This window comes from Sander vitreus, chromosome 7 (genome assembly GCF_031162955.1).
Source record: "Sander vitreus isolate 19-12246 chromosome 7, sanVit1, whole genome shotgun sequence".
NCBI lineage: Eukaryota > Metazoa > Chordata > Actinopteri > Perciformes > Percidae > Sander > Sander vitreus.
The window spans coordinates 33,297,160-33,312,173 of record NC_135861.1 but is presented as its reverse complement, the minus strand read 5'-3'; the positions used below and the strand labels follow the sequence as shown (position 1 = coordinate 33,312,173).

The 15,014-nt window shown below is 43.2% G+C and overlaps 1 protein-coding gene across 2 annotated transcripts in view; it reads left to right on the top strand.

Moving 5' to 3' along the window:
• LOC144521412 (nucleolar protein 4-like) overlaps positions 1 to 15,014 on the top strand; it is a 134,035-nt gene that overhangs the window by 82,917 nt on the left and 36,104 nt on the right. For both annotated transcript variants that reach the window (XM_078255978.1, XM_078255977.1), the window contains exon 5: positions 653 to 806. In XM_078255978.1, the coding sequence (XP_078112104.1) occupies positions 653 to 806 (154 nt within the window). The remainder of the gene's footprint in view (positions 1 to 652; positions 807 to 15,014) is intronic.

Below are 15,014 nucleotides of genomic sequence, written 5' to 3'. Positions count from 1 at the left end.
ATCCATGCAGACAAAAGCTCTGCTCAGAAGTGATGCTGTGTTCACGAATAACTCTGAAACTGTACATTTGTTCTCGTCTGTTAAGTTACTGTCCCAAGTGTCCTTGGTATGAAGCAAATGTTGCGTGCATCTGCCATTACATGTTGTATAAGACATCTCAGGGAGCAAGAAATATCTGTTAGGAAATAATATGCATCCACCTGTTTGATGCGTGAACAACTCATTTTCTTTTTTTTTTAAATGCACTTTTTAGAGTTGTTCCCCTGACAACTGATTCTCTTACTTTTAACCTAAATAACTGACTGAGCAGATTGAAACTGATAAAGTGATTACAGTACATTTAAGAACAGATGAAAACAGTACGTTTGCTACGATGTAACAGCTCCACTCTCTGTTTTCATTTCACACAGAGCGAGCTGTACCCAGCATTGCTGTTCAGCAGTGTGACAGTTAATAGGGGTGTGTACCTAACACGCTACTAATAAATATGTCCTGTAGATCTCAAGAGCTCACACTCACCACTGCACTGCCTTGGGTCCAGAGCAATACACCGGCCCAGTTTCAAGTTGATGGGATGAATGGTTTTCCAGATAATCGAAGGACAGGTGCAAACACGTGTATCTAATGTTGCTGTTGTGTCTCTTGCGGTCAGGATGACAGTTCACTGAGCAGCGAGGAGGAGGCCGAGATGAGCGAGCCCACGTGGCTAGCAGCTGATCTGGGAGCAGCGTCTGACCTGAGCCCGCCGAGCCGAGGAGAGAGGATGCGCCACAGTCCCCAGAACCCACACAGCAAGGACGACGACGGTAAGGACCGGGAGCAGGTTAGACCCACAGTCATCTGCTCTTGAAGTCACGCTGAAAGAACACATTGTTCTTCAGGAGCCAAGAAGAACAGGAGATTAGAATTCTTTCAGCCCATACAATATCTTCAAAATGAATGTAGAGCTTTTTAACGAGTGGCATCTTAACACCGATGGCTTTAATTTTTCCGATCAGACCAATCACAGTTCTCCATGTGGCGCCGTAAATCGAGCTTTGATTTCCACAGACACCAGCAGCAGATAAATAATTCTCCAAGTGATAAACAATAATTACATTTTTTAACATTGTATGCTGCACTTTCAAAAGAAAATGTAAGCCCAGCAGTGCTATGTGTTAACGTGCTTTCATTAGAGCTCTGGTAGCTTTTCTGTTTTGTTCCGTTCTCCCATTGCTTTTAAACTAGCCTCTCTCAGTTTGTCTCTCCGTCACTGTTAACACTGTCATTGTTTCGAGCTTCACAGTTAACACGGTGTTCTTGGAATATCACTGAGTTGGAGAAATGTCTTCCTGGACTCTGCAAAGACACCCAGATACCCTAACCGTTGTGACCATGCCCCTCGTAGCGCCTATCCCGGGCGCTGCGTTTTAACCCTAACCTAACCCTAACCCAGATAGGTCCACTTCAAACATTCAGTACAAGCAGCAGATTGTGTGTGTGTGCGTGCGTGCGTGCGTGCGTGCGTGCGTGCGTGCGTGCGTGTGTGCGTGCGTGTGTTCACGTGAGTGGGCTTGACTGTTGAGTGGCAGGCGGGGGTAAGTGCTTCAACCGATCTCCATCAAGATCTTTCTTTCTCTGCTGGTTGACACATTCAGGAGAGGAGGAGCGAGGGGATGAGTAAAGGGAAAGAGGTGATGGAGGAAGGGGAATCCCCTCCAGATTTTAGTTTAGTGCTTCACATGAATTGCTGTGGTCTTGTTGCCTTACACTTATTCAAAAGGTCATATGTAAATCAAATGGTATTTTGAGGTTCAGCTCCTCATTGATATTATTTTGCATATTTCACATTTCACACAGCTGTTTCCATGTCAGCCCGCTCTGCTTGATAGCAGTCTCAAGCATAGACCGTATGAAACGCTCTCAAGGTCCCTTCACCAGCTGGTCGGAGAGAGAGCCGGTCAACCTGTCTTTGGTGGTTCCACGTAAGGGCCTGGCGTTGGATTTGTGGAGTGTGTTGCTGATCCATCCCCAACTTCTTCTCTTGCTCTCCTCTTCCACTGGTTGTTGGCCCGTTCTGTTGCTGATGGGATCTGGCCAGTGGATGCTCAAGATCCGCCTCAGGCAGCTGTCTATGAATGTTTGTACATTGGTCATTGTGGTCTTGGTTGGCCTCCACGTCTCTGATCCCTAGAGTAGTATAGGCGTAATGTTCGAGCTGAAGAGTCTGAGCTTTGTCTGCTGGCTGATTTTCTTTGGAGCTCCAAAATAATATAATATATTATCTCTAGAGGGGCTTAACACCTATGTGATAGAGTTAAGTGGCTCTACAGTGAGCTCAGCATACTTTCTATTTAGTTTATTAATGTGTATGTAATAGGGCTGCTGATTATTCCTTCAATCAGTGCTCATTTTTTTCTCATTTGGCAAAAAGAGTGGCTCTCCCCTCGTTCCTTATTTTTCTTTTTTCAGTGTCAGAATGTTGCACAGCCAACATCCTTCTGGGGTGGGGTGCTTCCTGCAATCAACCCACCGTCACCCTCACCCAGTTCAACAAACCCCTTTAAGGTTCATGGTATCTGTGTGTTCACCATAGCCTCTGTGTGTGTGAGTGTGTGTGTGTGTGTGTGTGTGTGTGTGTGTGTGTGTGTGTGTGTGTGTGTGTGCAGTCAGTGGCAGAGTGTAAAAGGTCACTCCCTACACCTCATATTGAAGCCAGAGAAAGGTTGTAGGCGTCCAAATGCCACAACACCCAGAGGAGCTATGAGGCATAGTTGAAGTGCCTTTCCTGCTCAATTAGACTCCAATCCAAGAAAACAGGCAGGCAGCAAAGCCTCCTCTTATTCCTCTAATGTGCAGGAGTGTTGGCCTGATGGATGGGTCTATAGGAAGCAGGGAAACCTTCAGACTTTCCAGAGGTCTTGAAATGGGTTTGTGGAAAACACAGCCTTACTTTTTTTTTGATAATGAAAACATGTCCTTGATAGTAGCTCACACCCTAAGGAAAGTCTTGCCTTGGATTCTTTTCCTTTTAGATTAAAACATGAGTTCAGATCAATGTGCTGTCTTCTTTTTATATTTAATGTTTAGATGAGTGTGGGCACCACTTGTGTTCCCAGTTAGTTCCATTCAGCAGTGCTTTGCAATTACCACAAGCCATGCTTCCTCCTCTCCTTTAGCTCTGAAAAGATGTGAGAGCAGTGCCGGTAACGGCCTCTGCTGTTGCTATGAGACTTTTATAAAACCTCTTTGACGTGCTGCACTGTTTAAAGTAAAAGCTGGAATATTTTTCACTTTTCTTATGCGTGTTCTCCCAGCGCTGAAAGCCCACTAAACGCTCATCGCTGCGGGGAACACGCAGCAGCTCTTTCCTCTGACAGCGATGAGGTTTGAACACGCAGCCAAAGAGCTTGTGGTTGATATGACTCCCAGAGTTAATATCAGGTGGGTGTTTTCCTAACCAGCAAGCTGTCAGAGCATTTAACTGGAGTAGGCAGCTAATTTCAGCAGAGCAGATGGTCTGCACACACACACGCCCATGTCCAGCTCAGAAGCAGCAAGTAAATCACTTTTAAGAGCTTCTGACCGCCACCTTTTATTCTCTTCTGCTCCACTCAGCTTAACAGTGACAGCTAAAGTGAAAAGCTCTTACTGTGTGATGGTTCAGAACGGCAGTTTGAACATGTGGCCGACTGCACATGAGTCCAGTTCAAATTGGTGTTGAAAGATGCATAAAATCATCAAAAATAAGAAACCAATTGAATTTCTGTGACATTCTGCCAGAATGCCTTCTTCATTCCTGAAAGCCTTAACTCCGGACATATGTGGTTTCCATCCGACAGCTGCAAAATGAGGTGCTAGTGCCAAACTAGTGCACTGCAGCAGGGCTAACCTTGACTCGGGATGTCACTGTGAATTTATCCAACCGACGCTATGGGATCCAACCTCGGACAGAAGTCAAACAGGCCGGCAGGCGAGCTAGGTCACCAGATCTGCTTTTGCCAGCAATAGACAATTTTTTTGACACCTGTATTCTTTAGCTTTCTGAGAGGGCGTGCATGTGTGAGAAAGTGAGTGTGCACTCCACACCTCTCCACATCACTCTGGCTCGCGCTCTGTAGAAGTGGCCCTTCTACTGCCTCTCAATTCTGGGAAGCGAGTCCCCTCCCTCCCTCTCCGCCAAGAGACATCCACACCAGATCCCCTCTCTGCTTCTGACCTACTCGCCCGAGAGGCTCCTGTCTGCTGTACAGAGCAGAGTCCAAGGCCTCCTTTTCCTGGAGCCTTTTGTTCTGTAGAAAACGGCTTGTGATGGAGAGGGCTTGTCAGAAGATGGAGCGGACATCACAGGTCCTCTCCACAGGGGATAAACTGAAGAGACGGAGGGAGAGAACAGAGTGGAGTGGAAGGGAAATGGAGAAAGGATGACGTCGTCTAGGAAGGAGGAGGAGGGAGAACAAAATGGTGGGTGATAGATAGGCCAATGTATTGATCTGCTAACATACTGAGCTTGACAGTGTCTGTGACTGCTGATATTACAGATATTCCAGGAAAACTTGTTTCCCTCCTTCTTTCTAATAGAGGAGTGACGATGGGGATGGAAGGAGAGATAAAGAGACAGTGGGTCAAACTGATTAGTGGACTCTCTTCCTGACATCCCTCCCTCCATCTCAATACATCCATCATTTAATAAGCAAACTACTCTCTGTATTCTGGATATGTGTACAGATCAGATACAGGTCTCTAAAATCACTTACACATGCATTTACTGTTTGTAAACTTTAGGTACATTTTCCATCCTTTCATCCGTGTCGCTACTTAATTTCCCCCCTCTTAGATGCACATCATTATCTTGGTCGTATTAAGAATTTTTCATATGGCAGAGTGTATAAACTGTGTCCCATTTACAATAAAACGGAAAATCTCTTTTACTAATTGAATAAATAATGTATGTGGAATCTGGTGGTATTATCTGGAAAATGAGACATGCACACAGCTAATCCCAAATACGACCTTAACTGTGATCGTAGATGTCCACGGTGTGTATGAATGAATAAATGCACTCAGCACAAGATCTCATCCATATCCTTCATCATGACCTGATTATATATTCCACTGACACGAGAATGATCAGGAATCAATCTCACTATACGAAAGACAGGCCGGCTCATTGTGAGGTGTTCCTCTAGGCTCCCTTCTGGGGCCTCTGATTTACTATACGCATCCTCTAACCAGCATTATTTGATTGATTTTACTTTAAGTGTCTTTATTATTGTTGGATTGTTTCATTTTCCCCCTGTTCACTCCCAGGTTTCCTACGCATCCTTAAAAATACTTAAAGGTAGTCAAATTCATTAATCAAAAAGTAGGGTCTTATTTGGTATTAAAATGTCTTTAATCAATCTTTCGTTTACCTCCCATGTCTTATGAACGTTTTACAAATCATAAGACGTGGGAGGTAGGATTTTATGAAGCGTTATTTTTCTGACGCTGCATTGTAAAATCTCCAAGTAATTGCCACATCTATCAAAACAAAATTACTCAATGCCTCTCACATTAACGTCACACAGATCCATATAGCGAAAACAACAACACTCATATTTTCCCATAAACATTGTATTTGTGATGTTTATTTTCCAATGCTATATCAGGGATAAAAGTGTCATAATAGGAATCACAGAGATAGGCAGACTTATCTATGACGGGTAAACAGTCAGGACAACGGCATGCTGTCAGGTGAACAGTCAGAAATTTAGCCAGGCTGCAGTCAATAAAGACGGAAGAGAGGAGGCAGAGTTATCCTCCCTGCATGCATAACCTTCTCCTCAGGGACAGATCCACACACACACACACACACACACACACACACACACACACACACACACACACACACTAGGAAGCTGCACATCTAGAAATCTTTGTCAGTCACGTACACACGCATGCATGCATGTATGTGTGTGTATAAACAGCATGTATACACCGTAAACACACACACACACACACACACACACAAACGTTGATGCTGTAGGCCAGTGGCCCACATGGTCTAATGTGTTGAAGCGGAAGTAGCGAGGAAAGTAGGGCAATGGGAAACAAACGACAGGATGACTTTGATCCCCTCCTCCTCCCTTCGTCATCCTCCCCAACATCCCTCACCCCTGCTTCCCAAAGCCGAGTGGAAGGGGGGGGGATAAAGAGAAGAGGGCCAGCGAGGAGGGAAAGGGTCTGAACTGCAGGATGGAGGAATAGAGGTCAGGCTGTATTAGAAGGAGAGAAGAGGAGGGAGCGTTGGATTAAATCATCCTCTCTCTCTCTCAGTATCAGTCCACTGGATGGAGGCTGGCAGACTGAGACCAGGATCAGTTCAGTCTGATGCTACAACCAGAGCACAGTTTATCTCTGGGAGTATCATTGAAAAAATACACCTGCCTTAAAACCAGGATGGATGACAATGCTGTGTTTGTAGGCAGTTTAGTTCTGCTGCACATGATTTACAATGTAATGTTCAGTGAGGGGGGGTCAGGCTTTCTGGAGTCCAACAGTCGTTGCCTTGAATACTTGAAGAAAACTTTGTTTTTGTCGCATGCCTCCACGATTAATGGAAAATCACAAAACGGAGAAAAATCTTGATGAATTGAAGTAACAGGGCTGCATTTAACAGCAATTGTGTTTTGGGGTTTTCATTTGCATGGAGATTTTTTTGTAAACAGTGCTTGTATGGATGGGACTTTTTTAAGAACGAAGGAGGAAAAGTATGTGGACTAGAGGCATAAATCCATGATTGGTATTGAGATTCACATTGAACAGACAGAGACACACTTGTGTAAGACTCTGTGGATAAAAGCATATGCATACCAGTGAACGTTAAATTGCAACAGTGTGTCTTTTGAATATTTTTACGTATGTAAATGCCTTAAGCAGTGTTTCTCTAGATCGTACACACACGCGCACACAGATTTTCAGGTCATTGTGGTGTCAGCCTGCCAGAGGACCAGTGGCCAACTTAATGGAAACACCATTTCAAATGCACAGAAGCATTAACATATGACATTTCTCTTTGTTTTGTGGGCTTCTGTACCAAATGCTTCTGGATGTGGGTTTTATTTGTATGTCTTTTGCATCATGTTAGTTATTGCACAATTGCGTTATGCATTCATTATTTTGTGTTTGCATGTCGTAACATTATATTTTCACATGAGGCTGCATCTCATCTAGCTGCATATAAATGTCCATTGTATGTTTATGTTCTTAGTTCTCTCATCACATATGCAACTGTGTGTGTGTGTGTGTGTGTGTGTGTGTGTTGGCCAGGGATGCTCTCCAACGGGGTACAGTAGCTGCTTAATTATTAAACCCCCCCCCCTCCAAGACTCAAACTCAAATAAGAAGCCATGCAATGAATATTAAAAACCCACTATACGGCTCCTCAACAGACACACACACGCACACACACAATATTGACAATAAAAATATGTCAACAGGTTGTGTTCAATCACAGCTTGTGTGTGTGTGTGTTTTTCTCTGGTGACTGTAATTAGAAGGTTGACTTGGAGCAGGGTGCAGTAGCCTCCCGCCTGGCTGTAATGAGGTCTGGAGCTGTGAGAGACTGAAACCTCTGCAGCCTTTTACACAACTGACTAAACTCGATAAACTCGATAAGATCTCAAAGCAGCATGGACGCTGCCTTTTCCTCCGTATCAGATGCTCAGTGGTGTAGTGCAAGTACACCAGACTAAATGGGCCAATTGGCCATATAACTGTGCCCATTTTGTTGTATTTTGTGGAAAAGAGCCGAGTCCAATTTGCAGCAGCAGTTGCATATTTCCCAACCACTTACAGTACCATCACTTTTACCCTTTCAGCTTGAACACTGATATCTCAGGCCACTAATCTGTGGATTTGGGGAAAGGTAGAAATGATCACTCCTCTAATTCATTCAGTAACACTCGATCATTTTAAAGTTACTGTAGAGTAGAAGACTCTTCCTACATCATGTTGGGCTCTAGGGATTCTATGGCAATGTCATTTCATTGGAATGATTTGATCCTGACTGAAACTATTGGATAGATTGTAGATAGATATACACTTTTTTATAAACATTCATGTTACCCAGAGGATGTATCGTGTCACGGCATATCCACAACCCTTGAGGAAACTACTAACGTTATGTCTAGGAGCTTTAATAGGGGTTGGCTTTAGTTGTGCATTAGAAAATTACAGAAACGAACGCTAGTCCGCCAGACTTAAGGTAAGGATAAGAGGCCTACCTTTGTCGTAGCCGGCGCGTAGTTTCGTTAAATTAGTTGTAGTTTCGCTCTTGTCTTTGGACCAGCCCGGTTCTCGGTGCGGTGCCAGTCAGCCTCTCCTTCATTTGTAGACATTCAAGATGCGAACAAAACATTAACACAACTTTGTGGGGATAGGTCACGACAAATCAGAAACGCATCCTCTTCTCACTGACTGTTGTCGGTAGCTGTAGACTCTTAGACCCTGGTTGCACTTGGTTTTAAAATGTGCTTCAGTGATCCGAACACAGGTGGACGGCCAACACACATCGGTATTCACACCTTTGTCTATCACGCGTCTCCAGCTGACCACTTGTGTTGAGATTCCGTTGCTGCCTACGTCACTGACTCTATAAGGTCAAAGGGCCCCGTGCACAGTTATTACGTCCACTCTCTGGCCAGTTGAGTCGGTACAGCTGGAGACATCGCTGTCAGCAGAATCCCAAAACATCTCCTTCATTTGGGCAAAACGATGGACGGTTACACAACACTTCGTCCAACTCATCGTAAAATGGGCAAGTTATAGAGCATTGGTGCGCTGTCCCCAAAACAACCACCACGTCTTGCATCGATGATGTAGGTTCCTGTTAGGTCCTTGTCAGGGACACATTGGGACGCATTAGCGTTTACACTACAAAAGATATGCAGTCAAATGTGTCCCAGACCACCTTGGCAAGTCACAACGCGCCATCTTGATGTTCTTTTACACTTAAAGCGCTATCCACTTGTGATCTGGTCGCTTCAGACACATTTTGAAAAGTGTAAACAGAATGTGTTGTGATTTTAGTGACGGTCTGCATATTGGTTGTTCAGTAGTTAAAATAGTTGTTGAGCTTCCTCATCTTGACTCAACTGCAGCAGTCAGAATGTTGCACAGCCAACATCCTTCACGCTCCACCCTTCTGGGGTGGGGTGCTTCCTGCAATCACCCCACCGTTCCCCTCACCCAGTTCAACAAACCCTTCAAGGTTCATGGGGTGTGTGTGTGTTTGTGTGTTTGTGTGTGTGTGTGTGTGTGTGTGTGTGGTTGGTTGGGGGTGTTTTAAGACCTTGGGAGTGTCAGTTTGTGTTCTCTTATTGTTTTATGGTTTGGAAGGTTGAGGATGGCCAAAGGTTGCCTCAATAAAATGTGTCCCAATCTGAAATTTGTACCCGTGGTTACCCCCCTTCACCTTCACTCACACACACACACACACACACACACACACACACACACGCAGTGCCTTTTTAAGTCAGTGCAGTAACATAAAGAGACAGATACACACCTCAGGGACCTCCTCAGTCTCCAGCAGCAGGAAGGCTATAGTGGCTCCTAACTGACTTAGAGCTGATAATGTGAGGAGAGGGGATCAATGTTTCTGTTGTCATGGGGAAAGATAACTTAAAATGAGTGGAAATCTGGGAAGACCAGGACTCATAGAACACACTGTTTGGTATACTCTTGACTGCAGACAAAGAAGCTTTGGGCTCTCATTAGGATGCAATTAAGTAGCATCGATTGAAAATAAAGCTTATGGGATGGATGACAGAAATGGAAAATGTTCGTTGAAATCGTTGAACAAATCAAGACAGTTGTGTGATTACAGTATTAGTCGCATGAGGGCTAAAAGTTCTGTGCTATGAAATTATAACACAAAGTTTGGGTTTAATTAAGTTCAACGGCAGTCTTTGTTTGACAATAGGGTCCATGTTTTTCTGGTGTTCAAGCATTTTAATTTCATCAAACACCCAGTCATATTATGATAACTAGGTTTAGGTATCATTTAGGATTTGTCCGATACTGGTGCTAAAATGCTTATTATTATTTTTATGATGCCAGTGCCTGAACTGATACAAAACAACAGTTGTTGACAGTGACGGAAGGCCAAAATGTAATAACAATAACTTATTTCACCAGTCAAACCACTAAATGGCAGAAAGGAACTTTACAACAAATCTCCAGGTGCACTTGACTGCACCATGAGCTCACGAGGTGCAATTGAACGCACCATTAAGTCCTGTTGGTGTTGTTTCTCCTACAACTCCGACTGCGGCAGTGTCTCACAAACTGCAGCTAGGCTACTCTGTGTCTTTAGCTGCAGACTGTTGTACGTTCTAGTAATTGGAATCCTTTCCAGTGAAACACGGCCACGCGTTACACTTTTTAGCTCTCAGCATTTTAAGCCAGCTACTAGCTAACGGTAGGCTAACGTTACCTGCTGCCGTTAACTAGCGTCAGGTGCAGTGATACTTCTGTTGCCTGCAACGTCCGTTTTCGGAGCACCAGAGAGCAGCACAGGCATTTAAGTGGCACTGAAATGAGGCACCATTCGGTCCGGCAGATACCTTTACGTTTCAGTATCCAACCCTAAGTATAACTCGCATGACATGGCATTACTGTCCCATAAAACTGTGAGATACAGTATGTTTCTGGAAATAGAGCATGGTCGGTGGTTAGAGACAGAGACCGATGGAGACGTACAGAGAGAATGGTGATGGAGAAAAAACAGTGAACCTAAAGAAGAGGCCAAATGGAGAGAATAAGAGAAGCTGTGGAGAAACGAGAGGAGACAGGGTGGAGGCTTGCCCCGGAGGTAGATGAGATGAGACAGATGTTACAGGGGTGGAGGGACTCGCTCTGATCCAAACCGTCCAGATGTTTAAGCTTCAAATCACTGTGGCCTGCTGAACATCAGCATCTTTCCCTCCATCCATCAATCCATCAGCGCCTGAAACCTTTCTCTTCTCCTCCTCATCCGCCTTCTCCTTTTCGTCGCTCCCTCCTTTTCTCAATCCTCCTTATGAGCTGGAAGGGTTAAACACACACACAAATAGTATATACGTACACACACACAAACACACACACACAGATCTAAGGATTCATGTGCTTCATCCATTCCACGTTGACATACAACACAGACACACAAACATTTACCAGATTCATAAAGGATTACACATGCTGTGGATGAAGCTACCCCTCCCAGTAGCTGAATCCTCTCCTCACAATAATGGCTGTATATATCAGACTCTTTGGTCAACTGTAACACTGTGATTGGTTTGTAACGTTTCAAATTTGAAAAAAAGAGGATGGAATCACTTTTCTTTTCCTTTTATGTGGTGCATTATCCGCGGCAAAGCCTGGCCACAGGATGTCAGCTGTCAACCACAGTTCTTCCATTAGACATATGTGGACGTGACCAGAATTGATTCCATATTCTCAAAATCAAACATGAAATCGAGGCGTTGACATTCAATTGTCTTTTTTTTGTTCACGTCTATTCATTCTGTTTGAACGAGGTAGTTCTGCACAGTTGCAGATAAAGATTAGGCTACACTAATATAATTACTATTATACTATGTGTAGAATTAGATTCCAGTGGTTGCTGCTAGGGGTGTGAACCTTCAGTGGTGTCACGAGTCCTTTACGATTAGATCGATTCACGATGCGTCACCTCAATATTATTATATATTGCTACACATGGTTTTCAAATTCAAGCAGTATATATATATATATATATATGAACTCCCCTTTTTATGGTGTCTGCTCTTAAAAAAGACACTTTCCTGGCAACAAACAGAGAAATGCAGCAACCGGAAAATCAACAAGTAACATCATAAAGCCAATAATCAATTATGGTCTGTCACTGCATCGCCTAGCACCGCATCGCGATGCATTGATGCAGTGATTCATTACACACTAGTAGCTGTGTAGGGTTGTTGCTGACAGTCCAATAACTCCGGAGCCTTGTAAAGATAGGTGTAATCTTTTCCGAATTTCACAACACCTTTTTATCTAATGAAATATTCTGCTTCAGTCCATATTTGTTGACGTTTAGCCGTTCAAAAACGTGCACAAATGGAGGACTCTCACACCGCCTCAAAACACTCTGACAAGTCTGATCACCAGGTCCATGGCCACAGCAGAGGGACGTCGGGTTGAATCGGTCTCAACTTTTTTGCCACGTTGGTTGTTGCCCCCCCCCCCCACTGCCGCAGCCCAAACGCAATGGAAACACCTGCGTTTTGGCTGTCTGACTGTCTGAGGACGTCCTGACAGAATGTGAACGCAGTCTAAGATCCAGTTTAAATGAATGCTTTGAAATGATCCGATTCTTTCTCTGCCTTCAGTCTGAAGCATCTTGTTCTTCCCCTTTAAAATGTTTACACTAATAAGCAGATAAAGCTTTTTTTAATGAGCCTCCTGTTGTGGGTCTTCGCCCTGATTAAATCGGACCAGGGGATTTCACTTTCTCTTATTAGTGTATTTCTTTATTCCCTCCCTGCTTGCGGCTTCCTTTCCTTCTGTCCGTAATTCACCACAGCAGCGTTAGATGGCTTGTTTTCACGTTTCTCTTCTCCTTCTTTTTCTGTCCTCATTGTGATTCAGTGTCCCATAGTCACTCCCTTTAACAGAAACACACATGTAATCTTTCTCATCTCTCAGATCTTGCGCCTCCTTTCTCTCCCTTTCATTGTTCTTCCCCATTCAAACTTGTTCTGTCTATATATATATATATATATATATATATATATATATATATATATATAATGTGTATGTATGTATATATGTATGTACATATGTGTATATATGTCTGTATGTATATATGTATTGTTTTGCTTGTCGAGCTCTCCGTGTGAAAGGGGAGAGAGACTGAAGGAGTGCAGTGTCAAGGGCAGCTCATCGTCCTGCTCAGCTCTTTTTCTGAATACAAGACAAGAAAACCCATTTGAATTATCTTCACCCTCTTTCTCTTCTGCTCTAACGCCTCTGTGTGTTTGTCCGTCTGTGTGTTCGGTGGCAGATCTATACATCACTGGATAAAGGAAGTGCAGGACCTCTGTCTTTCTTCTACTCTCTATTTACACACACACACACACACACACACACACCCCTGCAAGGAGGGTGGCCCGTGTCTTTTATGAACGGCAGTCCTTGGCCTTGTCTGTTGAAGGCAGATATGAAGGAGGCACCTGCACCCCTTAACCTTGGCCCTGTGTGTGTGTGTGTGTGTGTGTGTGTGTGTGTGTGTGTGTGTGTGTGTGTGTGTGTGCATGCATGCGTGCGTGAGTGAGTGTGTGTGCTCTGTGATTTCAGCCCTCCTTTCAGAACAATATCCAGGAGCAATAAAGATCAAATCACGTCTAAGTTTAAGTTGATTATTACTTTTATTTATTTTCGTCTTTAATTCCTAAATATGTCAAAATGACTTAATGTTTGCTTTGTAGTAGTGAAGGGCAAAACAATATAACAATGTCTGTTGTGTATATATATATATATATATATTTTTTTTTTTTTATATCATTTCTATCGCGATGTGGATAACCAGTGACGTGCTGTGTTAAATCAATACTTACATCTTTTGGACGATGCTATACCTTCTGATCTTCCTCCACGTTATGTTCATTTTGCATAAAAGTTCTTAATAAAATGAGAAAATACTCAAGTATTTAATTCACTCAGGAGTATACACAAACAGGCTTTTTCATACTGGCTATTTATTTATTGAATTACCAGAAAAGATCCTCGTGATATATATGGTTATCGAGCTATGAAATCTAACCAGGGTTTCCGCCGGGTCTTAAAAAGTCTAAAATTTCAAAATCAACCATTTAGGCCTTAAAAAGTACTTCTATCATTTTAAACAGGTCTTCATTTTCCTGCCTCTAATGCTCATTGTTTTATTTTCCGTGGTGTTGTAGTTCTTTCTTTCACCAGTCCAAATATAATTTCACTGTATTAAGACTACAAATGAGAGCAACATGCAACGTATATTACAGCCAATCAGCTTTGGTGTCATTGGCGCGAATCTCTTTCATATTGTACCACAGATATAAAACAGATTATATTCTTCAGCTATGGGGAAGTGCAAGTTAATGAAAAAAAACTGAATTTAGGGCTTAGAAAAAAGATGTTTCAATCCCAGGACCTGTGCAGGTAGAACTGATCAAAATACTGCATTCATGAACACAGCAGGTTTTTTGGTTTTGCGTATTAAAAGGTATTACGTACATGAACTCCATGAATGCTTAATAGTGTATTTCTGATACCTTGAGAACAGGGGAAATGTCTTCATGGCTTCAAATCCATCAAGATTATTTTTTTAAATATTTCATGTGTTGGTCTCGCGGCTATAAAAAGTTAATAGACAGGGAGACATAAAGAGGGAGGACTTTAACTGGTTCATAAACACCTGCGGTGAGTTGTGATAGCCAGTCAAGTTTTACAGCGAGGTCATAAAGTTTGACAAAATATGCTTCTAGGCAGTGTGTGTGTGTGTGTGTGTGTGTGTGTGTGTGTGTGTGTGTGTGTGTGTGTGTGTGTGTGTGTGTGTGTGGGTGGGTGGATGTAAATGCAGCGCTGTGTCTCCAGATCCTGCCCATTGAGCTCTCAGGCGGTTGAACCGACCGTGCTGCTTTAAAACACACTGAATGCAGCTGACTCACCTCTGATAAAAAAAAATAAAATAAAGAAAAGCATTTCCACTTTTCTGGGTTTCATATCTCAGAAATGTTTAAGTGCTTCATAATTCACAATCCCTTCATGTGATTTCTCAGTTTGTACATCCTCAATTGCGAAGAGACGTGAGGAGAGAGGAGTCGATACAACAAGCTCCCAAACCATACGACGATATACTGTAGGTCGTCTATTCCTACCCTCCATACAACCACAGGAGCGTTTCATAAATGAATGAAAATACAGAAAAATACAACCCACAGGAGCGTTGCGTCCTCGTATCTAAATTGAGCTGCCATGGTTTGAAACACATCTTT